The sequence below is a fragment of the Phalacrocorax aristotelis genome, chromosome 2, assembly GCF_949628215.1.
Source record: "Phalacrocorax aristotelis chromosome 2, bGulAri2.1, whole genome shotgun sequence".
Taxonomy (NCBI): Eukaryota; Metazoa; Chordata; class Aves; order Suliformes; family Phalacrocoracidae; genus Phalacrocorax; species Phalacrocorax aristotelis.
This window is the reverse complement of record NC_134277.1, coordinates 163,787,914-163,815,053: the sequence shown is the minus strand read 5'-3', so window position 1 is coordinate 163,815,053 and position 27,140 is coordinate 163,787,914. Positions and strand designations below refer to the sequence as shown.

The 27,140-nt window shown below is 38.3% G+C and overlaps 1 protein-coding gene and 1 long non-coding RNA gene across 9 annotated transcripts in view; one reads left to right on the top strand and one right to left on the bottom strand.

The window, feature by feature from the left end:
- PTK2 (protein tyrosine kinase 2) overlaps positions 1-27,140 on the top strand; it is a 233,548-nt gene that overhangs the window by 118,996 nt on the left and 87,412 nt on the right. For all 8 annotated transcript variants that reach the window (XR_012659326.1, XM_075085912.1, XM_075085909.1 and 5 more), the window contains 7 exons: positions 10,220-10,299; positions 11,841-11,903; positions 17,215-17,269; positions 21,838-21,978; positions 22,692-22,769; positions 23,792-23,899; positions 25,122-25,239. Coding sequence is in view for 7 of the 8 variants with exons in the window: in XM_075085912.1 (XP_074942013.1) it covers positions 10,220-10,299; positions 11,841-11,903; positions 17,215-17,269; positions 21,838-21,978; positions 22,692-22,769; positions 23,792-23,899; positions 25,122-25,239 (643 nt within the window). In the remaining variant the exon portion in view is untranslated. The remainder of the gene's footprint in view (positions 1-10,219; positions 10,300-11,840; positions 11,904-17,214; positions 17,270-21,837; positions 21,979-22,691; positions 22,770-23,791; positions 23,900-25,121; positions 25,240-27,140) is intronic.
- Positions 20,985-27,102, bottom strand: LOC142053795 (uncharacterized). The gene is made up of 3 exons (XR_012659328.1): positions 26,567-27,102; positions 23,428-23,641; positions 20,985-21,231 (listed from the first exon to the last, which is right to left on the bottom strand). It is a non-coding gene; the product is annotated as an uncharacterized LOC142053795 (long non-coding RNA).

Sequence of the window (27,140 nt, the reverse complement as noted above, 5' to 3'; positions counted from 1 at the left end):
ACTCATTTGTTCTGGAAAAGCAAAATTCTGTGTTGGGGAGGAGAAGTATAGAATTAGCTGTTAGCAAGGCATGCTTAGTAGGTTGAGTACTATATGGCTCCCAAGAGTGTAGTCCTACTTTATCGAAGATCTGAGAGGCAGCAGCGTATATTGCAGTGACATCTGGAGATCAGCCCACTCGGACAGAAGGGGTCGTTTTTAGCCATGCTGTCCCTAACAATGCCTCGTCAGAAGTTGATTCCCCCCCCACCCGATCTCTAATGCCCTTATTATTAACAGAGGAGCTTCCAAAACTAGTTAGAGATGTCAAAGTTCACCTCTAGATAATACAGAGACTGTGACCTTGGAAGGCGAAGAGGAGGAGCAGCTGAGGGCAGATGGCAAATGAATGTTATCCTGGTACTGAATTGGTGCTTTTAACTCCACTAGAAAAGGCCAAAGCCTTAATTTTCCCTAATGTAGACTTATCTCCTGTAATAAGTCTAACACTATCAGATGGGTAAATAGGGCTGGAAACACATATGTGTTTCCCTCCTGTGCATATTTTAAAAACTACCATTATGATCATTAAGGTGGCTCCTAAAAACCCTGATGACATTAGAAGCATGCTTTGGGCTTTTGTGCATATGGTACTTCATTCAGAGCAGATGAGGCACCAATCTTTGAGGGTTAATTTTGCATAAGATTTCTGAAGCTGTAGTAATGTGGGTTGGGACCTTACTCTTTCAAGCTGATTGTTCTGATTCTGTAGTGAAGAAAATTCATTGTCCTGCAGGAACCTGCTGTTGGTAAATGAGGATGGACTCTGCTGTGAAAAGCTGGAGGAGCCGTCTCCTTTTGCAGTTACAGATATAAGCAGTTATGTTGGGTGACTGTTCGGCATTCATCTAATAATGTATCTGTCCCAGGGTATGCTACAGCGTTTCTGTGGTGCATTTAACACTACAAGACAAAATATTTGAGATAATTATGTCTGAGAGGGTACCATGGAAGAGCTGTGTTGTGGATTGTGGTGGATTAGCATGTGGTACCCGCTGCAAGTGCGGAGCAAAATGCAGTCTGGACAGGAGTACTCTGAGCACAGAGCAACCTTGTTCATTTTGAATGTGAAATTGTGGGGAAAACAGACGTGGGTGTATGCTTCAGTTGTTGTCTTGGTCATGTAAGTAGTTACTGAAGATCAGCTTTTCCCATGGATATATTGAGGTGTTCCGGACTTCCGAGTTACAGAAATTGGTAAATTACAGGAATAATTTCACTAGACTTTCGTAGAACCGATGACACCAGAAGCGGTGTGTCTCAAATAAAGATCCTGATGAGCAGTTTCTGTGGTAGCTGAGAGTGAGCTGTTACATATAAAAACCAGACACCAAAATACCTTCAGGTATTAGAAACTTGACTGTTTAAAAGCAGGTGTTAGAACACACCTGAGCTCTTAAGAAGGAAAATATATGAATAATTCTTGCAGATACAGGAAGGTTAAAAGGAAGGTTGTATTTGTTAATATAAATGCCACTAAGTATGAGTACATAGCTTCTGCATAGAAAAAACACCAGCCAAAAAGTATCTGGATAGAGGAAATGATGTAAAGTGTATCTTTATTTTCCTGCTTCGTTAAACTATTATAACTAGGACTTTTATGCTCCTTACTAAATGGAGTACTAAAGACAGCTTGTTTCTTCGCTTGCTTAGCTAAATATCTTGTATGTTGTGGTCGTGATTTTTTTTTGATTATGCACTTAACTTTTTAGGAGGTACTTTATCACTGAAGTGCTGTTTAAATGAAGATTTCAAAGCAATGCCAATTTGAAAAAAAAACAGACTAAGTTGTGTAAGTAGGTCATAGACCTTGAAAGTAAAGCAAGAGAAATAGATTGCTTATTTTTAAACTGTCCTCCTGAAAAATTGGAGATTATCCTGTGGGAAATTTCCTGGTAATATTAAATGAGCTGGGAAAGCCAGTGTAGTGACTAATTATTGGTTTTGCCCTTTTTGAGACACCATTTGATAGTAATGTTGCTAAAGAATTTCCACAGTAGTTAGGCTTGAAAAGAAAGCTCAATAGAAAGTTTGATATTCTTATTTAATAATTTCTAAGGGTATAAACAAATTCAAACCTAAAAATATATTTTTTAAGGCACAGCAAGTAGGTTTTTTAAAATCTGTAAACTCCTGGAGAGCATTCAGAACTGAGTTGAGAATTTTTTTATTCTAGTTCTTAATAAAGAAATTTAAATCCAGCATGGTGTTTTCATGAACTGCACTGGCAAGATGGCTTGTCAGTCTGAGTGAACATTTTTCTGAAATACTGCAGCTGCATAAAAAAAAATCGTGTGCAGAAAAATGAAGCAGATGGCTTTTGAAAGTAGCAGCTGGTATATAAAATACGAGGCCTGTGATAGATTTCTTCTTAAATCATGTGTGCTACCGTAGGACTATTCTCTAATTTCTCCATCTTCACAAACATGGGTTTTCCTCTGTCTCCAGTTTTTATTTTAAATTATACCAGCTGGGATTTGCTAGCCGTTAGCTAGGAAAGTGCCCATTAGCTCCTTGTACATGTTGAGAAGTTTGAAGTTACACCATCGGTAGTTTGCCCATTCAAGTGAAAAACCAAATACTTTCAAAATCTGGCATCAGGAGTGAAACCGGGCTTTTGTTTATGTGCCTGTCTTCCTTGTGGAAAAAGCTTATTAGTTCATGGTTTGGTGTTCAGCTCCTTTTTTTTTTTTTTTTTTTTAAAAAAAAAAAATGATTTAAGAGTATTTTTGAACTTTTAATGCTCAGAAGACTAGAGACATAAGAGATTTTTGTTCTGGCTAACCAATGAAGAATAGTGATGAAAAAGTGTTTTAAGATATTGGTGAGAATAGAAGGTAAAAAAACAAAGTGAATTGTCACTGAGTATCAGGACATTAATATGTCAAGCAACGCATTGTGGCATAGGATTGTGTTGAACTTCGAAATTCTTCTTTGTTATAAATACTGGTGCCCTCTCTAAGCAGGTATTCATTGAACACAGGTTGGGCATGCTGGGGGGGCGGCAGTTTTATTTCGCCTCTTATTTTATCAGGACGTGTAAAAGACACTTTTTTCCTACCTGAGAGGTACCTTTATGCTTGGCATTCATGTTTTCCACATACTGCATCCCTTTCCCTGTAGCAGATTGTTCGTAGCTGTCATGACCAAGGTGTTAGCTACAAATGTGAAGCCTAGGTCACGCGTTGCTTCTTATTTGCCAGCCTGTGAATGAGCAAGGGCAAGTACAGTATTTCTTCTAACACTGGTGTTGTGGTAGTGCTCATCCAGAAGCCTGAAGTAGTTTGTACTTCCATTATACCATCTTTAATAGAACTTAGACTAATCTTTCCCTCCCCCAAAGCATACACCTGCTTGACTGTAAAACTGATTTAAACTTATTAGAAGATGTACCAAAAAAAATACCCAAGGGAAAAGGTGCTTGAAATCTACACCACAGTTTGCAGCAAGAAATTATTGTTGTCTCTGTCCTCCTTTAAAATTTTTTTCCAATATATTTTTCTCTGGAAGTTCAGATAAGCACATACTTCTAGAATGCAAAATGGGTGAGCGAGTGTTGCAAGCGGTGTAAACCAAAGGGATCCGCTTAAGACGTATTTTTGAGGTTTGTCACCAGATAAAACTTACATATGCTTTAAGCAGTATAACACTTGCATTCATAATACTAGTGTAAATCTAAGTGTTTGCCTTGTTAATTTTGTGCATTTTCATTGCTAAAACGTTGTGATCGAGAAGTATTTCAGATGACTGCAGGCTTCACGTAGTCTTCATCGCTGCCAGAGCATCTGGTCTAGTATATGGTGTAACTGCAGTAATGCCACACAGGTTCAGCAGGGGTACTTTAAAGGCTTCGTGGGGTTGGTGGAAACCGATAAGGGCTGCTGCTTTGCTGTTTCTTGTTTGGCTGGTTGGTTTTTTTGGGGTGGCTCTTTCAAAACCAGGTTTGTGTGACAAGTTTATATAAATCAGTGTTCTCTTACAAACTAGGTAAAATTAAGTAGCTTCCTACAACTTTTTCTGAATTTAGCCTTTGGAGATACCTCATTCTGAACAATTAAAATGGGCATCAGAACAGAAGCAGTGGTACTTGGTCTGCTTGAAGAATATATATATATATATATACCTTGATGAGACACTCTTCAGCCTTCCTCCAGGCATTGCATACTGTTAACTGAACTCCCAAGCTGGAAGTAAAGGTCTGCACATGCCACCAAGGAGGGCAGTTCTGCAGGTGTAACACAGGGTCACAGATAACAGTACCTCCAAAACCCACAGATCAGGATTCAGCCTCCCTCTTAACATACTCCTGAACTCGTAGTAAACAGGAGAAACTGGTAGAATTCTTTAAATTTATGTCTTTGTACGTATGTAGGCTTTATGATCTCAAAAGATAGGACCTTTTTTCTCTTAAACAGACAAAAAATATTTCTCTCATTTAACTATATTAATAATAAGTAATTGCACAAACACAACAGACTTGTAGGAAAACTATCCAAGCAAGCACACTATTGCCCTGTGGCAGTGTGCTTAATTATCTTTAAATTATCTCTTGTGTCTCTTCCATTTAATATTTGTTCAGGCTTTTTCCTTGGGAGGTTATGCAGCCCGTGCTGAACCTCTTGCAAAACTCGTACCTAATCTTTGCACGAGCATTAGTTCATGCATTGATCTAATGCCATCTCAAAGAGAAGAGTCAAGAAAAATTAAAGGTGATAAGAGAAGTTCTCATTAGTATTCTGGGAGTAGAAATTGAATCTGCTTCTCCCCCCACCCACCGACTTGCTGAAATTTAAAGAATAATGCACAGACAAGTTTCTGAAAAAAGCAAGATAAAATTAATTCCTTCTATCAACTTATTACCTCTGCAATCCGTACAAGGACACTGCTGAATTTAATTAGACAACAAGATTATGGCCATAGGCCTCCTGAATCTCTTTGTATACCTTCCAAAGTTTAAACTCAAAAATAAATAGGTGTATATAATGTGTATGCAGTGCTTGATTATCATAAAGTGCAGCTATTAATTTTGAGGGAGGGTGTCATGCCTGATTTTATGAACACTGCTGTTAGTCACTTGTGGATACTGAAGGAGGGTGTTTTTTCTATGTTGTCCATCTCATTTCTTAGGCAGGTAAAGGCATTTTTATCCCACTCTTCAGGTTGAATAATGCAGTGAATTTGAAATACTTAAAACTCCATGTTACTGTACCAAGGAGCGTCAGAAACAACTCCTGACACACCACACACACACAATAAATCAGGAAGGCAGAGTCTCTGTTGGCTGAATATATGTAGCTGGAGCTGGAAAGAATATATGTAATTTACTCCACCTTTTTGAAATATCTGTGTTTATTCATCTCCTCTGGTCTGGGATGTGCCGAAGAACCCCATTTTTTCTGCTTGTCTCACTAACAAAATTATGCAGTCAAGTAGGCAACTGTCTGCTGGCAGCATTATGGTGAAAATGTCTCACTTTTGTCTTGCAAATAAGCTGAGAATTTTCACAATACATTTTTTTTCTTCCAAATTGTTGGGATCAGGAGGGTTTTTAAAATTTTCATAGTCAAGTTCTGGTGCCTGTAGTTGCAGAGTCAAACTGGGAAAACATGACCAGAATCTGTGAAAGCTCACAAGCCAGAGGGCAAGAGGAAAGAAGCTCCAAACTTCACATGTTTGGGTAATGTTGCTTATTTATTTATGGATTAGTAGTTACTTGAGGCTAGCAGCATTTTAAAATATGTTTGCATGAAACTGAAGATGTTCTTAAGCTGTTTAGTTTAACAAATGAAGTACTTCAGTACTGGGATCTACAAGGCAATGCGCTGTGAAAATAAATGAATACAAATTGGATCATGATATACCAGTAGCCTCAATTTAGCATAGTTTCTTCACTAGGAAGTTTTATATGTCAGGATTGGAAAGAGTACTTTGCTACAGTCAGTTCTTCTCGGTGTCTGAATGCCTCAAGCAATCGGTGGATAAAAGCTCTGAAATTTCCTGGTGACGCAGTTCTTGAAATGGTTCAAAAAACTGAATTGCCTAGTTTTGAAAGAAAAAGGTTTAATTAAATATAAGAGAACTATCCAGTGGATATTTGATTTGGGTGGATCTAAGGCAGGCTAGCTAATGGATTTTGTGAACGGGTGTATTAGTGTTTTAGGTACAGTAACTTGGCTATACATGAAACATGAAGGTGAATTCTCAGAAAAAAGGGTAGGAGAATGAAATGAAAGCTTGTATTGTAAAGTACAATTCACGTTCATTAAACCTCAGTATGGATGATAAAAACAAAAAGTAAATTGATTATAGCTTCCTTTTAACTTGCTACATTTCTGGAATACGGGCATCCATGTAAGAACTGAACTCACGTAGAATTTGCATTTTCAGTTTGTTTCTTACTTTTCAAATACCCCCCGTGTAGACCTGGAGACAGAGAGTACTGTTCCGTTGTTTGCTGTTATGGGTGCTTGTGCTGGTTTTGGCTGAGAAGAGGTTAATTCTCCTCACTGTGGGGGTCGGCTGCCTTTCCAGCTTCCCGCGCTCTGCCGCGTGGCGAGGGGGGGCTGGGAGGGGCAGGGCCGTGGTGGAGGCGGCTGACCCCGACTGGCCAATGGCAGGTTCATTCCATACCATGTGACACCACGACCAGTATGTGGGGGGGGGCAGTGGCAGCGCGGAGGCGGCGCGGCGTCGGGTCAGTGGGCGGCTGTGGCGCGTGCGGTTCGTTTCGGCAGTTCGTTCCCCCTCTCCCCTCCCTTCCCCCCCCTCCCCCGGGGCTTTGCGCCTCTCGTTGTTCTCCTTTACATTGCATTTCTGTTGTTGTTTCTTTTAATTTTAATTATTAAACTGTTCTTATGCCAACCCAGGAGCGTTACCCTTCTGATTCTCTCCCCCATCTACTGGTGGGGGAGTGAGCGAGCGACTGTGTGGGGCTGAGCTGCCGACTAAACCACGACAGTGCTGCAGAAGTATTTTATGGAAATAACATGGCGGCCTGGAAATTACATTACTGATTTAAATGCTCTGTGCTTGGGTCTGACAGGTTTCATATCGCTACTGATGAATAGAAGCTCTAATCCTCTGTTTAAGTTACTACGTTGTGCCATTTATGGAGGCATCAAGACAGTAGTTCTGATTTAAAGTTAAACAAAACTTCGGTTATAGAAGGTTTTCTCTTAGAGGACTGCTATACCGATACTAACAGGTGCGGTTCTGCAGTGAAATGAAGAGTAGTTGTAAACGGACGCTAGTAGAGATACTTCTCAAAATCTCTGCATTTCTCGTCCAGTTGCCAGAAGTGCCCTTTCCAGGGAAACTTCTTCCTATTTTGGCACTTGGTGATACTGAGCAGCACAGGCTGGTCAGAAATGCCCAAACTTCTGGATTGCCAAATTTTGTGAAAATGCCTCCAGGTGTTGTAATGACTTTTGAGCACGAGAGAGATCAGGCTTCTGCAGAGAGTCCAGTGAAGGGTCACGAAGATGATGAAGGGCCTGGAGTATCTCTTCTGTGAGGAAAGGCTGAGACGTGGGACTGTTTAGCCTGGAGAAGGCTCAAGGGGGATCTTACCAGTGTCTGTAAATATCTGAGGGGAGGGAGGATGGAGCCAGGCTTTGTTCAGTGATGCCTGGTGCCAGGACCAGAGGCAGTAGGCACAAACTGAAATGCTGGAGGTTCCCTCTGAACATCAGGAAACACTCTTTTACTGTGAGGGTGACCAAGCGCTCGTACAGATTGCCCAGGGAGGTTGTTGGAGTCTCCATCCCTGCAGATACTCAAAATCCATCTGGACGTAGTCCTGGGCATCTGGCTTTAGGTGGCCCTCCTTGAACCAGGGGGTTGGAGCATATGACCTCCAGAGGTTCCTTCCCTGTGTGATTCAGGTGGGAGAACTCTTCAGTACCTTTGTACCATGAGGCAGTGTTTTACACCTGATGCTGAAGAATTAGACCTTAAATTCCCCCTGCAGAAAATATTTCTGCAATGCTGCCTTTGTCAAGTCTTTCAGATGAGTGGAATGTATCTGCTGTATCTTATAAATACATAGATAACATGTACTGTAGATATGCATAATGTGTGGTCATACAACTGACAGTTTAATTTATACATGGTTGTTGCTAAAAAATTTCATAAATTAGAAGACATTTCATCTAGTAGAGCAGTGACCGTTTGCTTGGTTAAAACACAGAACTCTGCGGTTAGGGACCTTCATGGTTTTGAATGAAAATACAGAATAAAAACATTGTGACTTCCTGGAAGATGCATATATCTCTGTTTTTATCACTTAGAGCCATTGTAATTACCAGATCTATGGTGTCTGTGGGGTGGGGGTGGGGGGTTGGGAAGGGCAGCTCTTTTTTAACCTTTAATCAGCTAAATCTTTGTAAATGTTACCAGAAAAACCCAAATAGAATGTTGTTTCATATAAGGAAGTTTGTTTTAATTGTAAGCATAATGAAGACAGACAATTATTAATTCTACATATTTTAATTTGTGTATTACTACCATGGGGATAGACGATGACTGCTTCCGTATGTGTATATGTGTATACAAATTGAAAACTACATGGTGGTGAAGGACAGTTATTTCTTCTCCTGTCTCTCTCATTAGTATTTGTAGGAGTTGAACTGAGAAGAGTTAAAAAGCTTCTTGTTTTGTTGAGTACCTGGATGAGTCCAAATGCAAGAAGCTTTCTCCTGATGTTGCAGCTATTGTAATAATTTATATTCTCACTCTTTCACAGTTTCTCAATTTTGCTCTTTCACATCTTTCAGTAACAAAATTTTTCATGCATTTCAGAACTAGGAAGGTCTCAGGTATTTGTTGCTTTGTAGTCAGCTGTCATATTGATGGGGAGGGGATGCTGCGGTGCCTGCTCATGTGTTACAGGGAGGATACTGGAGAGGGCCTCCAGCTGTTGGAACTGGTGCTGTATTTCCTTATCTTTTAAATTATGAATTTCGTAGCTGTAGCAATAGCTTTTGTTACTTGTCATCACTCAAAAACATTTTGTGAAGTGTATTTCTTCCATAATGTGTGATTTTGAGTCAGGGATTTTTCTGATATTTCGGGACTTTCTGCAACTTTAGAATCTTAGGCTTTAGGATCTTAGTGGCAAGTTTATGATTGTGTAAAATAGAGGATAATGTGAGTAGTTAAAAGTTGTACTTCTGTAGAGATAATGTCACTGGTAAAAAATGCCTGTTGCATAGAAGACAGGATTTGCATACCTAAGTTCTTGGGCACTAGTTCTGTTCTTTTGTATCGTCTTTTTTTTTTTTTTTTTTAATAACTGTATAAATTGCTTACTTTGGTGTGGTGAAAGTATTACCTAAAAAGTAGGCATCGGTGTTAGTAAATAAAACAGGCCCAGGTCACATGAGGAAGCTTTGACCCACCACAGTCCATCTTGTTGACTATTTCACATGCTCTGCGGCACAGTATTTGCACCACGTGCCACATTACCACTCCTCTAGCCTGCGCCCGAGCACAGCTGGGGCTTGTTGCATGGCAGCAGTGGTCGACATACGCTGTTTTGGCCCACTGTCCTCTTCAGGAGGGATGGCCACTTGGCCATAGCATTTGCCTTCAAGGTCAGAGCACACTCCTTGGCCTGTCTTATTTCCTACTGTAGATGGTAACCATCTAGTTACTCTTGTTTCTTCTTCTTGCTAGTTCAAACATTATTTTAAGTAAGTATGTAATATGATTTTCACATACTACTCTTTTTGCTTAGTGATATTTTTATTTTCACTGTAATGCATGGACATTTGTCTTCTATATGCATGATTAGACGCACCGACAAAATCAAAAACTATTGACCAAGATGGTTCAAGAATACAGCATACGTTTACAGATCTTGAATGCAGCTGTGACCAACTGCTCAGCCTCCTGTGAAGATTTTGATTATATTTAATAAAACATAGGCAATATTAATGTAGATAAGGAAATTTTTTTGAATCAAATTCATCGCAGTTGAAATGGGTTTCTTACAAAAGCGCAGCTCGTTTGTGGAGAATATGGACGTAACCTTTTTTTTTTCTCTTAATGCACTGAAAGTAGTCATTCCAAAAAATTAAACTTAAGATGTACTTATTCTGTAGTTCTTTGGGCAGTATTTTAGTCTGTATGGGCACTGAACTGATCTTTCTGTGATGCGTACCTACTTCTTTTGCTGTAGGTGAAAAATGACTATATGTTAGAAATAGCAGATCAAGTGGACCAGGAAATTGCTTTGAAACTAGGTTGCCTTGAAATCCGGTAAGCTGATAATTTCATTTATTATTCAACATGTTTCTGACAGAATATATACATTAATTTTGAACCTGCTTATAGTTCATTGATTTCTGACCAGCATAGCTGAAATAAACATAAGACTCTGTTGCTACACAGCAGTTTGAAGAAAAACTGAATAGACTGTATTGTAACCAATTTCTAGTGATTTTTAAATTAGCATTAATTTTAAAATTTTAATTACATCTTGATACTGCCTTTTGGGTGAATTCTTCGTCTGAATAATTCAAAGGCCTGTAGAGTACAGCAAAGTATACTTAAAAAAATGCATCTGTGGTCTTATTTAGCGAATAGTCTTGTCATTGTGCATATATAAATCCTTCAGCTAAAGAGTAATTAAAGATAAATTGTACTACCTTTCCTCTCAGCATTTAGTCAATTTTTAATGTGCTATTTTCAAGTGATTAAATCTTAAGGACTCTTTTGGGTGTGTTTGGTGTTCTTGTCAACTGTATAGACAGCTGGAAAATAAAGATAAAGTTATCAGATTAAGTGATCCTTGAGAGAGCTCCCAGCACAGCTTTTGAAATGCATGTTTTGGTTTTTGCTAATTTATGGAGCGTTTCCAGCCTGAAACATTTGCTTTAGTTATGCTGTTGCCTTGCACAAGGAGACTAGGGGAGAAGTAAAATTGATAAGAAATTAATGGCAAATGTAAACTTGTTCGCAGAGAATGAAAGTGTCCTTTGAACAGTACTTTGCAAAACAAAATTTAGGCTTATGAAATTGCCTAGTTAGCGTAGGAGAACTTGATGTCCTTTCTGTAAGTCTTGCCAGTAGCCCCAGAGGAAACAAAAATTCTTAGTGTAACTGCAGACTCCTTACACACTTACAAAGTTATTGGTGCTGTATTTCAAAACATGTAATGAGTATGATAATCCATGATTGTTGAGTTCTGCTTTCCATGATGCTCATGTTGGGGCTCTTCAGAGCATTTTCATGAGATATTACTAGTAGGTGACTACTGAGACCGTCTTCCCATAACATTACTAGTCCACTTCCTCAGTGAAAGCAATGATCCCAGCCCTCTCCCAACAGCAGCTACTCATTCGTAATTCATTTATTAATTTGGCTTTTTTTTAAATGTGAACGTGTCTGAATTGAAAGTGTTAGTTTTCATCACTCCTTGCTTCCTCTGGTTCTCCCTGTTGCACGCACAGACATGAGTGCTGATATGAAGGAGGGAGATACTGTTGGAAGTAGAAGGGAGCTGCTGAAGGGCAGGTTAGATCACTTCTTTTGGTAGCACTGTAGTTAAGCTGGTTCAAAGTGGTTCTAAAAATGCAGTACTGCTGTAGTCCTGTGTAATGTTCCATAGATGAAATTATTTTGTAAAATACAACTTGATCTATTGAAGTAGGAGAATAAAGTACTAATATTTCTATTTGAATTCATTCTGCCAAAGTTTTCTAATGTTAAGTCTGTGAAAGATTTGACTACAGTGATGTTGTAGTTTTAGGCTGGATCATCCAATAATTGTTGCTTTCAAATATTTTTCCTGACTTCAGGAGATCCTACGGAGAGATGAGAGGCAATGCATTAGAAAAGAAGTCCAACTATGAAGTGTTAGAGTAAGTATTGTGCTCTAGCTTGAGGTTTGAACTGTTTCTTAATCAGGAACATTATATTCAGTTCAATCACAGAACGTTTCTGTTGTAATTTTTTTTTATTCCACCAAGTTTGTTGAGATCTTTGAGTACTTCAATATAAGCAAAGGATGATGAAACCTACCAAGGTATAGAAGTAGAAAGAGCACCTTTAACTCTGGTCCAGGGAAACAGGGTTGAAGCTGTTTGAACTTGATCATGAGGCTGCTCGTGATTTTTTTTTGCAATTTTGCTAATGTTTATGGGTTCATCAAGTCTAATTCTAAGGTGATTTTGTTGCTAAATGGCTTTCTGTGCATAGTTGCATTCTTCAGTTGTGACTCATCTGTGGTAAAGTTTGAGTTACTTACAAATGTTTGCGGTATTGTTTTTTCTTCTGATTGCTCAGTATGTGGATTTCCTGAATTCTGACCTTGCAGTTAGCAAGTTTATTATCTATCTACATATCACAAATTTTAAGAGCACCAAGATGCAGCCTTATACTGAAAGTATTTTGGTTACTTAATCCTGTTGTACAGTAGATGGATTCAGTCCAAACGATCAAGTCCTTTAGAAGCTTCAGGGGTTGAAAACTGGTTTTGTTTGTATTAATTTAGTGGAACAATGTTCATACATACATAAACCAATGATCTGCTCTTCATTACTGAATATCTCTGTGAAAAGATGCTGTACAGTTTAACATAAAATTGGGATGAAAGATTGGTGTAGCAGTGAAGTCTCCTATTTTTAATAACACGTGCTAACTTTTAGCAGTGTGAAATTAAAGAATTTGGAGGTGGAAGGTAGGATTTTTTTGTCACAATGAAGAAATTCACAAGGATTTTTGAGGATGTGTTATGATTTTAATAGGTAAAGGTAACTTTAATGAATTGCCTGCTTATTAGTGTAGTGCTCCTCTATCTGTGCAGAATTTTTAAAGCTTTGTTTTCATTTGAACTTTTTTTTTTAAGGACTTCGTCCTTTCTGTCGGTAGCCACTAGTAGAAATATCCTGGTTGAGGAAATACATAACAAAATGAGAAAGGCCTAATAAAGATGAACAGGATGAGCAGATAGGCTGAAAGGTTGATAGGCCTTGATCAAGTTGGCTGATCAAGGTCTAAGCTGAGTCCAGCTGAGTTGATCAAGGCTAAAAGGTGATGTTAAAGAAGATTTGAAAGTACTGTGACCTGGAGGAATTCAGATCTCATGTCATCCTCTTTGGGAAAAGGGAACTTATGAGTTACACTGGTTGCAGTTTATGTATGTTCCAGCAAGAACTTGAGAAAGGTATTTTTAAGTCAGCAACTCATAAGCCACAACATTAGTTATTAGGTCAACAACTTTGGAAACTAGGAGCCAAAAGAAACAAGGGTCATAACAGATGGCACAAAGTATTAATTAATAATTGGAACAGGTGAGAGTTCCTGGAGGACTCGGTAGGGGGTTGCTTCCAGTTGAACAGTGACTTGCTTCTTTCAGTGCCTGTGTTTTTACAAGAAGTAACTGTTTTGGTAGGAAATAACTGTTGCTGTGAAAGACAGTGAAGCAAAACCCTGATATGCAAAATTTAACAGCTTACTGCCGTGCAAAATTGGACATGTAGAATTGTGCACTTCAAGGTTATTTTTAGGGTGGTGATGTTTTTGATTTGGTTTTGGGGTTGTTGTGGGTTTTGTTGTGGTTGTGTTTGGTTTTTTTTGAGGAGCAAAATGCGGTTTTTATGGGATTTAGCTGGGAGAGATGAAGGGTAAAAGCACCTTAACGTGGCTATAGATAATTATAAGCTAGTAAAAGTCTGCAAAACGTGCCAGCGATCCCCAGAATGTACTTACTCAATCTTGCCACCTTAATACCCTATAAAGGTTTATCTACACAAGTAATATTTATTTCTCAAGTGAGGCCTTTTGTTTGTTTGGGGGGGGTTTGCTCGTTTTAGTACATCATGAGGCACTTAAACAGCTGAGTGCAATTTTTAAATGGCAGTTTTTTGCATGTGGTGTGATTGCCTCTTGCCTGTCTTTGTCAGCTGTCTATTTGATGTATATTTGTCTTTGATCAGATTTTCATACAAGAGCAAATCTGGATGGGAAATAGTAGATAGAATCAAACTGTTAAGTAGCCTTCAGTAGTTGGGCCTTCATGTGATGAAAGAAGAATTTTTTCATAATAAATGTGAAGCCTGTTAGCATAAAACAGGGATAATTACAAGTACAAAAATGGGAGCTATATGAAGGAACAGCTGCAGCCACAATTTCATAAGAAGCATGTTAAAAGTCTATTATGTTAATCTAACATTACTTTTTTGTTGTAACTTCAATTGAGATGAAAAATAGAAATAAAGATATATGTTGCCTAAAGCTGCTTATCATTATATGACAAACTATCATCTATCTGTAGTTGGTATTTTATTAATCCTATTGAAGTTTCTACATCAAAAAAAAATAAATTTACATTTAAGCCCACAACTAGGATGGAGTAGATGAGGTTAAATACAAAGCTGTAGTAGAACTGTATGAACCAGGATCTCGTTACTAATTATCTCTTACTGGCAATCAGAAAACAGATGTCTGAGTTCTTAATCTGGAGGACTGAGCTGGTGTGTATCCCAGGTTGGCCGTTTTACTCCCACATAGTGCAGCCTGCAAGGGGAGGGAAAGAGTCTGTAGGGTGGTGTGTTAAAACTTGGTATGTTCCAATTGCCAATGCTTATTCTCTTATTTATAGGTACCCATAGTTTGTTATTGAGCATGGCATTAAATCTGTATGCTGCTTATGTTAAATTCTCCTTCAGTAAATGAATTTGCTGTCTCAGTTAAACACAGGATGTGCTTTATTAACAAGTTTTATTAAGAGTTGTGAATAAGAATTTATTCTGAATTTGTTACACACAGATCTGTACAAAAAGGCTACTCTACAACTCTTTTTAGGAATGAATTGAACCAGGTTGTCACAGCCATGTGCTGCAGTACTGTTAAAACGAGTAATACTGTAGTGATGGAGGGTACTTCATTTTTGAAAACACCATTTCTCTCTCAACTGCTTAATGCTAAACTAATATATTCCTTGTCAAAATGTCTTTGCATGTTATTTAGATGGTAATAGTGTGTTAGATTTATTTAACCGTGTGGGATGATAAACCGCATATAATTTGCATTTGAGAAGAAATGCATCAGAGGAATTAACATTTATGAAAGTTTTATAATTTTTCAGCTTACTGTCATCGCACAGATGCCAGTGTTCGCTGCTGCACATCAATGTTCTGCTCCTCTTAATTGAGGATGCTTTTAGTATGTTTTGTGAAATTGTATAGTACTTGTCGTTAGAGAGCTTTAACAAAATAACCTGTTTTATTGTTTTGAGTAAGCGTTTTGTGTTAATTTTAATATTGCTTTCCATCTTGTGCCGTTAGATAGCAGTAAATACATACAGCATATCTCAGGCTTGCTAACAGCTTTTCTGTTTATGTTCAAAGCATGCAGTCATGGAAAGCTTTCTTTCATATTCATTTCAGAAGCAGATAAGGGTGTGTATTTAAAAGAGGTTGTGACCTCTTAAATTTAAAGGAAAAAAAGTCAGTAACACCTGTGAGAGGCAAGGATATAAGTCCTTTCCCAATTTACATTTTTCTTTTAGTTTTCCCTTTTTCTCATGCAAATTTTTTGCTAATACTATACAACTAGTTCACAGTCATGCAACTTTTTATGTACCTGCTTGTATAATGATCGCCTGCTGCACTAAGAGATCTCTGGCAACTTCTCAGGCATCTTTCCTGAAGCTGATGTGTAGTTGTAGTGACACACTAACATGCCATGGCTGACACATGTCAGACATAAGCTAGGTGAAGCACATCTGAGCCAGAAAAATACTTGATACTTATGGCTCTGAGTTTCAAACTAGGGCTGCAACCCTATCTCTAAGTATGAAAGTGAGCTTGAGGTAATTCAGTTTGCAAAATCTGAGCTCACAAGGCAGGAGTATGACCTTGATTTACAGATGCAAAAATTGAAATCGCTTGCAATAAAAAGCTGGAATTTTAACGTTGGATGCTTACTATGAGGAAAAAGTGACCGTAGAAATGTCAAAAGCTTCAGTTATAGTGCTGTAATGGGTAGAACAGTAGTGGAGCGGTAGTCAACATGCTAAGATTATATGATAAGTCCTTTCACAGAATCGAATGGCAGGGGTTGGAAGGGACCTCTGGAGATCATCTTGTCCAACCCCCTGCTTGAGCAGGCACACCCAGAGCAGGGGGCACAGGACTGCATCCAGGCAGGGTTTGAATGTCTCCAGGGAAGGGACTCCACAGCCTCTCAGGGCAGCCTGTGCCACTGCTCTGGCACCCACACAGGAAAGAAGTGTTTTCTCATGTTTAGGTGGAACTTCCTGTGTTCCAACTTGTGCCCATTGCCCCTTGGCCTGTCGTTGGGCACTATTGAAAAGAGCCTAGTCCCATCATCCTGACACCCACCCTTTAGGTATTTATAGGTGTTGATGGGATCCCCCCTCAGCCTTCTGTTCTCCAGGCTGTATAAACCCAAGTGTCTCAGCCTTTCCTCATGAGGGAGATGCTCCAGTCCCCATATCATCTTGGTAGCTCTCCGCTGGACTTGCTCAAGGAGTTCCCTGTCCTTCTTAAACTGGGGAGCCCGGAACTGGACTCAGCACTCCAGATGTGGCCTCACTAGGGCAGAGTAGAGGGGGAGGATAACCTCCCTTGACCTACTGGCCACACTCATTTTAATGCACCCCAGGATACTGTTGGCCTTGGCCCCAAGGGCACGGTGCTGGCTCAGGGTCAACTTGTCCATGCTTCCTTTATGTTGTATCTTCTATTCAATTCTAATAGTTGTGTATTAGAATTTGCCATTTTCATGTTGTTGCCATCTCACCTGACTACACTCTGTAAGAATATTTTTTCAATATTCTTTAATATATTAAAACATGTACAAAAACCACTTTTTCTTCTCCAGACTTCTCTGTGCCCAAGCCAGCGTTTCAAATAATACACTTACCACAGCAGGTGCCTGTTGGAAATGCGATGACCTTTTGAGTTTAAACTGAAGATGCTGCTATCCTGCATTTGCTGTGGAGTGGCTGTGGTTAGAATTTAATGGTGCTGTGTTTGTTACTCTGAAGTTGTCCAGGACCTTACTCTGAAAATCATTTACTATATTGCATGTGCTAGTTAATAAACTGAACAAAACAAAACCAAACCCAAAACGTGACCCTGAAAAAGAGTGATATAATATTGTGTAATGTTTTTTATATTAATGCCGTGTGTGTTTTTGTTTCAGGAAAGATGTTGGTTTAAGACGTTTTTTTCCGAAGAGTTTACTAGATTCAGTGAAGGTAATTATAGTTCCAGTCTGTTGTATACTACTTTAAAAAAATGTGTCAGAAATCAAAAGATTGCATTATCACTTCCCCATATAGTTATAAGGGAATTGTTGTGCAATTGTGCTGTCTTGGAGAAAAAATATTGAATTGGTAAGATATAAATCCCCATAGTACAACTGTGCAACTGGCAGAACTGAGGTAGTAGGAATTTACGTGGCCTCGCTGAGCTACTGTGAGAGAGAAACACCTCTATCTGTCAAACTTTATGGCCAAAAGTTCAAAATAAATCCTCAGATCCTCCAGTATCAAATAACTTCCCCACCACCAAAAGAAAAAAGAGATGAGACTTCTGGAGAAAGCGGAAGGGGACTTGTAAGAAAACAGCATTTTTTTAGTAGCAGCTCGATAAACTAAATTCTCCTAAATTCTGCTTTCCCTGTTCAAGACTATCAGACTCATTCAAGGAAGATTTGCAGTAATTTCTGCTTATGTTAATCCTAATTAAGGCTATAAATGTTAGTCGAATCTCGCTTCCATTGAAGCCCATATGTTCCCAGAGTAAAAAAAAAATGCAAATTTTCCCCATCACGTTTTGAAAAGGGGGATTAAGAATGGTCACTAAGTATTTTCACAGCTATAGCTGTCTTGATACCAATGTCCTGGTGAAATATCTCCTACCATTCATGTGTGAACGTATAAATCATAAATTTCTATTTTGGAGCTGGTTTTGGTAAGCAGTGATGGTTTTATAGAAATAACAGAATTCAACTTCAGATTTAGAAATTTTCTACATTGTGATTTAAGATAAACAGAAAAGGTCTGTCATGAAGAGGTTTTGTTTCAAAAGACTTTCAAAAATCAGAAGCTAATGAAGTCAAGTGGATTTAAGTAATCCCTCTGCATTTTAATTTAAGCAATTATCTGAAACACTATTCTCTGCTAAAGGGAGAAACTGTGGTGGCTCCAGACGTAAAAGAATGAATAACTACTCAAAAATTATATTATGGAGCCAGAAAGCTGACCAACAAAGAAAACTCTTCTTTATAAATCATGAAATGGAGAGAATAGCAGGAAGAAATAGCAAGAATTGCCAGAAGGTGAAGCTGAGCAGAACCTTTCAAAGACACAAAAAAAATGTTGGGACGTATGAAGAGGAAAAACAAGGGAAGGAAAAATGGGTCTGCTTTTTAATGAACATGAAATTCTTATTGAAAACAACCTAGGATTGGTTCAAATTATGAAATTGCTCTTTTACTTTGTGAAGACCAATGGTTTTGAACTGGCAGGCAAAGGAGGGCTCCTGAGGGCCATGAAATACAGAATTATTACTCTCTATGAGCGAGGTAAAACTTAGAGTTTAGTGCAGTGATAATCAAGTTTGTTGATGTTACACATTTAGGAGATGCCAGCTATACAGAGGATATCGCTCTATGTATAGGAAGACCAGAAGGTTAGAAAAATGAAAATCAAAATATTTAACAGTGCAAAAGATGAGGTGATATACAAGGGTATAAAACCAGAAAGTTCAGCTTTATTTGGGGAGCTCATTCAAAAAATTCTAAGAAGTCAGGAGTTCAAAGACATCTATATATTAGCTCATCAGAGTGTCTGTAAGACATAAGATTGTAAAAGAAAGTGAGTGCTGTCCCAGGAGGTGTCTAGGGAGGTTTCTTCAGGAGGAAACGTTAAAGTCATTGGACAATGTACTATATTCATATATGCTGCAAATAGTTCTGTTTATCCATGTCCAAGAAAAGATTAAGTCAGCCTAATTCAAGTCTAGAGGAAAAGTTATTGAGTCAACAGGCCTTCCATTTTCATAACTTCACTGGAGGAGAATAAGAAATGTTCTTGCATTTAGCTTAGTAAAGTAGTAAATGGTGCCTCTGAGGTGACATGATTGTAAGCTATGCTCTCTGTATGTAGGTATATCAAGTATATACATAAGTATACATAGGACGAGAGGAAATGGCCTCAAGCTGCACCAGGGGAAGTTTAGGTTGGATATTAGGAAAAACTTCTTCACCGAAAGGGTTGTCAAACAGTGGAACAGGCTGCCCAGGGAGGTGGGGGAGTCTCCATCCCTGGAGGTATTTAAAAGAAGGGTAGACATGGTGCTTGAGGATATAGTTTAGTGGTGGACTTGGCAGTGATAGGTTAGCGGTTGGACTCGATGATCTTAAAGGTCTTTTCCAACCTTAACAATTCTATGATTCTATGCAAACGGCATGGGAGAAGAAAACCTGCTTACACTAAACCAACAATTGGGGGCCGAAAGGATGTGGGGAAATAGATGTGTGCCAGATTGTGTTTACTTTGCAAATTAGAAGGCTTCCCTGTTACTCTAGAGCATGCCTGGAGCAAAAGTGGAGGAAAAACCCTGTTCTTAAGAAATATTTTAAGAGGAAATTCTCCGTGCATTTCCTTTGAAGTTGTCATTTACAGATATTTGTCATGAATGACTCTCTTCTGTTACAGAAGTAGTGTGTTTTTCTAACTGGCTTTCTATGTTTGCACCGTATTAATGATCTCAAAGTGAAGAGTAAGTCTTCATTGTGGACTTACAAGCCAAATAACGTATACCGCTATGCATGGAAGTCAAGATGATGCTGAAACAGGCCAGGAGAACAAACCATGGGCAGGATAAAGTATATTTCAACAACTGAGTGGTTGAAATACTTGGGACAACTTGAGGTAGTAGATTTTCTTCTTTTTGTAGTGTCTTGCTCCTGGTATTTGGCAGGTGTTCAATTAAGGCTAAGGTCTTCAGTTCCCCTAATGTTGGTTTTCTCTGTGAAAAGGAATGTAACAGAAAGGTCCAGTGTAGTATGTCTGAGTCCTGACAGAGCCTGAGGCAGCTCTGGGAGGTCTCCTGACTGCCAGATGCTTTCTTTATCCTACCCAAGTATCTGCAACCTGTTAGAGTAATGATCCACCTGATACTTGGTAAAAGGTTCTGTCAAAGTGACACAGTAATTTGAAATTACACTAAAATGGCACTGAAGGTCTTTGTTAACTTTATAACATAAAGTTTTTGTGCTGAGCTGAGGGTTGTTTTTTTTTCTTTGAACCCACATACGTGTAGTTGCAAATCATCATCATTTAGTATGTGGCTACGCACCACTCTTGGATCCCTGCTATTAAAGTAACTCTGTTCTGACACTCATTTTTAAAAAATTCTGGCTATTCAGAGTTCTTTAAAGGCTTACTAAAAATGAATGCCTAATCTGACTGGGAGTGCTAATGACGAAAGGAAGTTTCTATTTGTGTAGAGCCTGGACCTGTTAACAGGCAGCATGAAAGAATTAAGAGTTTTAATCCTGTTACAATAGGACATTCAGATATGTTTTGGTAGAGGAACAATGGTAATTCCTGTCTTGACCGTGACATAATGCAAAAATAAGCATGCTTTTGCCTTCTATCATTGTTGTTAGCTGGAAGATATATTAGAAATGGGTATTACTAAGGTTTTTTAAACCCGTTCAGTCACTTCTGACACGGGTCAAGCTTGGACAAAGGGAAAAATAATAGGATATGTTTGTGGTTTTGACATTTTGGCACTATGGGATGTAAACAGTGGGTCAGCTGGCCCTACACTATTCACAGAGCATACCTGTGCTCTTAGGTCTCTTTCAATTGAAATGATTCTATGATTCGTAGGACAGATGAGGAGAAGGCACTGCACTTTTGTCTAGATGAATTCTAGTGTTTAGAAACAGATGATTTTATTCAGGATTTTTCATTGTTTAGTTTTGGGGCATGTTGAAGAGATTGCTTCTCAGATTCTGTTCTTATTTTCATATGCGTGGCAGCCTTCCCAGGGGTTATACATTATATACAGGCAGATTGTTCACTTTTCATGTCTTACTTCAGGTATGCTTGCTTTTTTCAGGATATGTAATTAGGTATCTTATTCTGTCCCACTTGTCCCAGATGTTGGGAGGATGATTTGTGCTGCTGTGGTTATTCCTACCCTGAAAAGAGTTAATAAAATGATATGCAATATAGTTAAAATAGTTTAGTTTAAATGTTTTGTTTACTTTTTACATTAATTTTTAATTTACTATTTAATCTTTTTATATGGAAGTTATTTTGCATATTATCAGACTTAAAGCATTCACTATATTATGGATAATCTAAGATATTGTGTGCAGAGATTAAGGTACAGCTACAGCTGGCTTGTTACTACCAGATAAGAGAATGGTGTTTTAAGTTTAAAACCTAGTATGAAGGTGTAGGCTGCTGTGTTTTTGTGTTGGCACACAGTTAAGAAGTTGGGAGAAATGAGGAATATGAAAAAAAATAGTTCCTGCAAATGTTAACGTTTTCTTTTCTTATAATTTATTCTCAAAACATTATTAGTTAGATATTCCTTCTATAACATGTAGCAGAAATAATTTTGTTCCCAAGCAGAAGTTAGAAGGCAGAACTGTTACTTATAATTAGAAGCTTATTTTTTGTCTCGAGAATTGTCTGCATCTCATTGGTAAAGAAACTGTTGGTAAGTGACTGAAACTCTTAAAATGCACTGTCACTGATTAGATTTAAAATAATTGATCTTTAAACATTTTAATACACAGGCCAAAACACTACGAAAATTGATCCAACAAACATTTCGACAATTTGCCAACCTCAATAGAGAAGAAAGTATTTTGAAATTCTTTGAGATCCTCTCTCCCGTGTACAGATTTGACAAGGAATACTTCAAGTGTGCTCTCGGTGTAAGTAGAGGACTGTGACAGTCACCAGAATACATGCTGTAGTTATGACTCTAATTAATTTTGCTTACTTTTGCAACTAATTGCTTGCTTAGTTCCTGTTTTGATGTAGAGAATATTTTATTTCATTAACAACAAAATATAGTAATTGATTTTATTTAGAACTTTCTTAGCTGACTGTTAAAAAAGGACCATTCATTACTAGGGTAAGAATTCTGCATTAATAAATGTTTTTATTGGTGCTTTGTGAATGTCAAGCAATTTTTAAGCTGGTTTTGTGAGGAAGGGAGACTTCTCAGCTTCTTCCGTTTGTAAGTTTTCCTCTAATGCCTTTTAATCTCTACCACTTTTGAATAAATTTTGAGAAAGGGCCTTAAGTCTGCAAGCTTTGTGAAAATACACACTCAAGTAGAAATTAGAACGTCAATGTCCATGTGAAGAGAAGAGGAAATATAGGAAGTATGCAGTTCTCATGTAGACCTAAGATAAAACATATGGAAACGCATTTTGACTAGCAGGGATCCCCAGGAAACCAGTCATGAGGAGTTTTGCTACTTATAGAATTACTCGATTTTAATATATTGTTCAGAGAGTTTAAAAACTTCTAGAGATTAATTACTAAAAACTGTAATTGTAACAATGGAGGATAGTATTCCATAGCAAGGTCTTGTCTTACTGTTGAAATTTTGCCCTGTCTTTCTCCTTTGATTCTGAAGTCAAGCTGGATTATTTCAGTGGAACTGGCCATTGGCCCAGAAGAAGGAATCAGTTACCTTACAGACAAGGGTGCAAATGTAAGTCTACTTTTGTTTTCTTTTCTCGGTTACTGCCTTAACAACCATGACCTGTCGTGAACTGAACTTCATACAAATGACAAGTCTAATCTTTGACTTAAACACAGAGAACTGGGAGATTCAGCGTATACAGCTGTTACATATTAACTCATGATTTGGGATTGGAGAAAAATGCAGTTGAGAGACAGTGTCAGCCTTAGCACTGAACTTGGTGGCTGTTGTACCCAGTGAAGTGCTCACCTGCAGAATTTGAAGCATTAATGGTGACTTTTTAACAATGAAACATGCAAATTATTCTAAATCAGATGATCCCTGAGGTCCCTTCCAACCTGTGATTCTGTGATCCTCTTTCTTAGGAATGGATAAATGAAGAACTTGTTTCATTGTTTAGTGTTAAGCATTTGTGCGGTCATTACTGGCTTATTTGTTTACTTCATACCCTTAATAGCCTTCTCGTTACCAGATATTGACTGTATTACAGTATTTCCTGGATGTTGTTCCATGGCACAAGGAAGTTATGTTCAGACAGGTTATTCTAGCAAAATGTTTGGGACCTTTATGTTCATAAGTTGAATGAGTGTCCAACTTACATTGAAATTAATTCAAAGGTAGTGAAAAGGTTTGGAGGTCAGGAACACATAGCCAGCTAAGAACATACCTTTTATAGCAGTCTGGAGGTACATTAAGTATGCTGTGAGTGCAGGTTCTTCGTGGGTATCCTGTTGAGTATTCTGTCTTGGCCACCAAGATTGTTTCCACGAGGTACTTCAGTGTGTGCCTGGAGTTACTCAAGAGTGACCTCTGTAGGCGAACTTGGTGCTTGCTTTCATTTCACAAATACTGTGGGTATTGTACATGTTGTTAACCAAAGCCTAATGAAAGAAAGCAACAGAGGAAAAGATTTCTACAAGTGTAATTTAGAGATCGAAGTCTACACGTGTTTTTGCAAGATCAGGGATAAAGGCAAAGTATTTTGCTGTAATTTTGAAATTTTCCCCATTTTTTCCATTGCCTTTCTGCAGCCAACACATCTAGCAGACTTCAATCAAGTGCAAACTATTCAGTATTCAAACAGTGAAGACAAGGACAGAAAAGGGATGTTGCAACTCAAGATAGCAGGTGCACCTGAGGTAAGATACTGACAGTTGTGATAGACTTACTAGCTTTGGATTTCTTGGGAAAGGGTGGAGATTAGTGTACTCCTAATGAAGATATTCTCTATATTGTACTCTGGTTCTGGTCTGTAAATGAAAGTCTACTTCACTTTGCATGTGCATGCGTAAGCTGGGGACTACCTGTCTGTGTATGTGTACAAAGACTTCAGTTATTCTTAAACTGTCTTGCTCCTCCTGTAGGTACAGCCGGTGCGTTATATTTTAACATTTTGCATTCTGGGCATTCTGCAGATGTTTTACGTTTCTTGTTCTTTAAGGAGAAAGGGAAGTTGAGTATAAGCAGTCATCATTATACTAGTCTAATATTTTTGGGTTTAAAATAGATTTAGAGCTCACTACATGTTTTAGGCTTTGCATCAGGTGCTTTATATATTTTGATATTTATAAAAGTTTAATTTTAAAATGCTAACCCTTAAATGCAACTTAATAGTAGCCTGCATATGTACATGATGCTACGCCCTAAAGAGGAAACGGAGTAATTTCACTTTTGTGAGAAGGGGAAATATGAAAGAGGGAAATTTTTTTCCCTCATATTACAGGAAGGCAGAGCTGGAAATGAAATCAAATATTTTCCTTGGTTCTATGCACTGGAAGAGTCACTGTAGTAGAGAAAGATTGAGGGCAGGTTGGCAAATTCATGCAGAATATGATAAATGTTGGTAGTATTAAAATTGTTAGTTTATCTGTATGTCTTTTATCTCCTTTTCCACTGTCTTTTTTTTATTAGTAGTATTATTATCTTTTTTGAAATTGGGAAGGTTTCTTTTTAGGGCAAAGAATAAGTTGCTGCAAAAGGGTGGGAAAAAGATACCGCCTGTAAGAGTTTTAAGGAATAAGGAGCTACTTCAAAATTGTCATAGTTATAACCATAAAAATGATAGCAGTTGTAATGAGCAGTGGTTGACCGAAAGTTTAGCTAGCAAGCTACCTGATAACCCAGATTAGTATTACATTTGGGTGGGGTTTACCATCTGTGCTTTCTGAACCTCCTGTTTTAAATTTGCTACTGCATAAAAGGTAAAGTAAGAATCTGATAGTTCTTTGCTCATCCACATTTTTCTGTTTACTGTTTGCAAGCATGCTTAAAGTCCAGATGCAGTGACACAGCCGTTGTCCTCAGTGTTTGCAACTACAATAAAACCTCTTTGTTGGTGCCTTGTTTTTTTTCCTCCTTTAGCCTCTGACAGTGACAGCACCATCCTTAACCATTGCAGAGAATATGGCTGACTTGATAGACGGGTACTGCCGACTGGTGAATGGAGCTACGCAATCTTTTATTATCAGGCCACAGAAAGGTAAGGAGGAGTTTCATCCTGGTAGTTGCTAGAATCATATCTACTGATAGATTATTTTGCATTTGAATAGAAGACACAAGTTATCAGCAAAAGCCTTACTTGGAGGCTCTTGTCTTTCAGTGAGGAACCAGCAAGTATTTTTGTTACGAGAAATGCTGATAGTAAATGTCACACCATCAAAAATTACTTAATGACTGATAATTTAGACTACTTTTCAGTAATCACTGCTTTATGCTATTCTAAACTTAAATAGCATAGGTAAATAATTGGTAATTAGAGGCACTCCTAACAAGTATGTGTTACCTTGAAATGTGATTCCCTAATATACAAGTGGAAATTCAGAGAGTTAGAGTGCATTTGAATAAGGTTCTGGCTAGTGATCATTTTTTAAGATTTCTGCATTTCTCCTAGATACCCAAAACTTGGGAGAAGTCTCCTGGGCTTTTCTCATAAAATAGAACTAAAGAGCAGAGACACATTTTGTAGTGTTGATCAGTCGTTTTTGTAGCAACCCACAAACTGGAAGCAGTGAGACCAGGGTGCAGGTACACCTTGCTTCGAAGAGAGAATTTTAATTAAATTTAATGAGATTTTTTTTCTAGTTTCAGCCAGCTTTAATTATTGAAAAATGTCCAAGCAAAGCTGCTTAAGAGTGGAAATTTCTGTCCACCTGTACTTATCTTTACTTGTGGAAATTCATCCAACTTTTTTTGTTTCTATAACAATGAATAAACTATTTCCTTCTTCCTTATTTGTAATAGAAGAAAGTACACAAACTATCCCAGAAGCTCTCCAATCTGAAGCTGAGTCCCTTGTTAGGCATGTTTTTGCTTCTTTTGTGCCACTAATTTTCCCTGGTCTGTAGTGGTTCAAATGGGTAATGTTGTTAACATAGTTCAGGTCTTCTCCAGGTCCATATAGAGCATCCTGCCTGTACATGACAGAAGAAAACCCACCTGAAACTTGGTTATTCGGTAGTGAAGAAATGTGATTGTAGGGTGTTAGATGTTTTGACAGCACTTAGTAATTGTTCAAATTACTCTTAAATTTGCACATTTGTTATTTCTGACCCTTAGCATGTGTGGCTACCCTTTAGCCCCAACACAAGCAGCTTTGTTAGAATTTGCATTAGTCATGCACCCTTATCTCCATGCAAAGGAAAATCTTCCCTCGACAGAAATTCAGCTCCTCTGGCCAACTCAGTGCGCATCTCAGTGATGATGAACCAAAAAGATAAGCTAGCATCAGTGATAATGCTAGTTTATTGTTCTAAAAACAAAATAGTCATCACAAACAAAGATTTTTGTTGCACTGGTCTAGTCTGTACCTGTGGGCGATTGTCTTCTGTGCCTCTTCTTTTCTGAAAAGTCATAGTTCAGAGTTTGTTAAAAACCTTGTTATTCAGTCCCAAAACTTTCCATCTTTCCCAGTGGATTGGGTGGTTTTTAGCCTGAACTATAGTAGCCAAAGCTGAGCTTTTAAAATTGATCATATCTTAACACATTACCTCTCCCCACCTCTCAGTCACGCTAAGTTGATGGATAGCTCTGACACTATCCTTTGCTTTTTCTTTAGAGGCACACGTGTAGAGTATGTCCAGTTCTTGCCACTTATGCCCTGGTGGTATTTCAGAAATGGGGTCTATTCAGTCTACATTGCCAGTGTTATTACAGGCTTGCTCCTCTGCTATTAGAATGGCTTTCCTTTTCTTACCTTGACATAAATGCTCTTAACGCTGCAAAATACCACTGCCTGATGGTTTCCAGTTCTGTCATTCACAGCAGTAACCGTGAGCAGTCAAGGCCTTCACCAAGCCCTAGCTCTGTTCATCGAGCTCGCAAGCTTCCAGTGCTGTGCATTGTGGCACTGATCGTGCTCCAGTCACATGTGTTTCTGTTTCT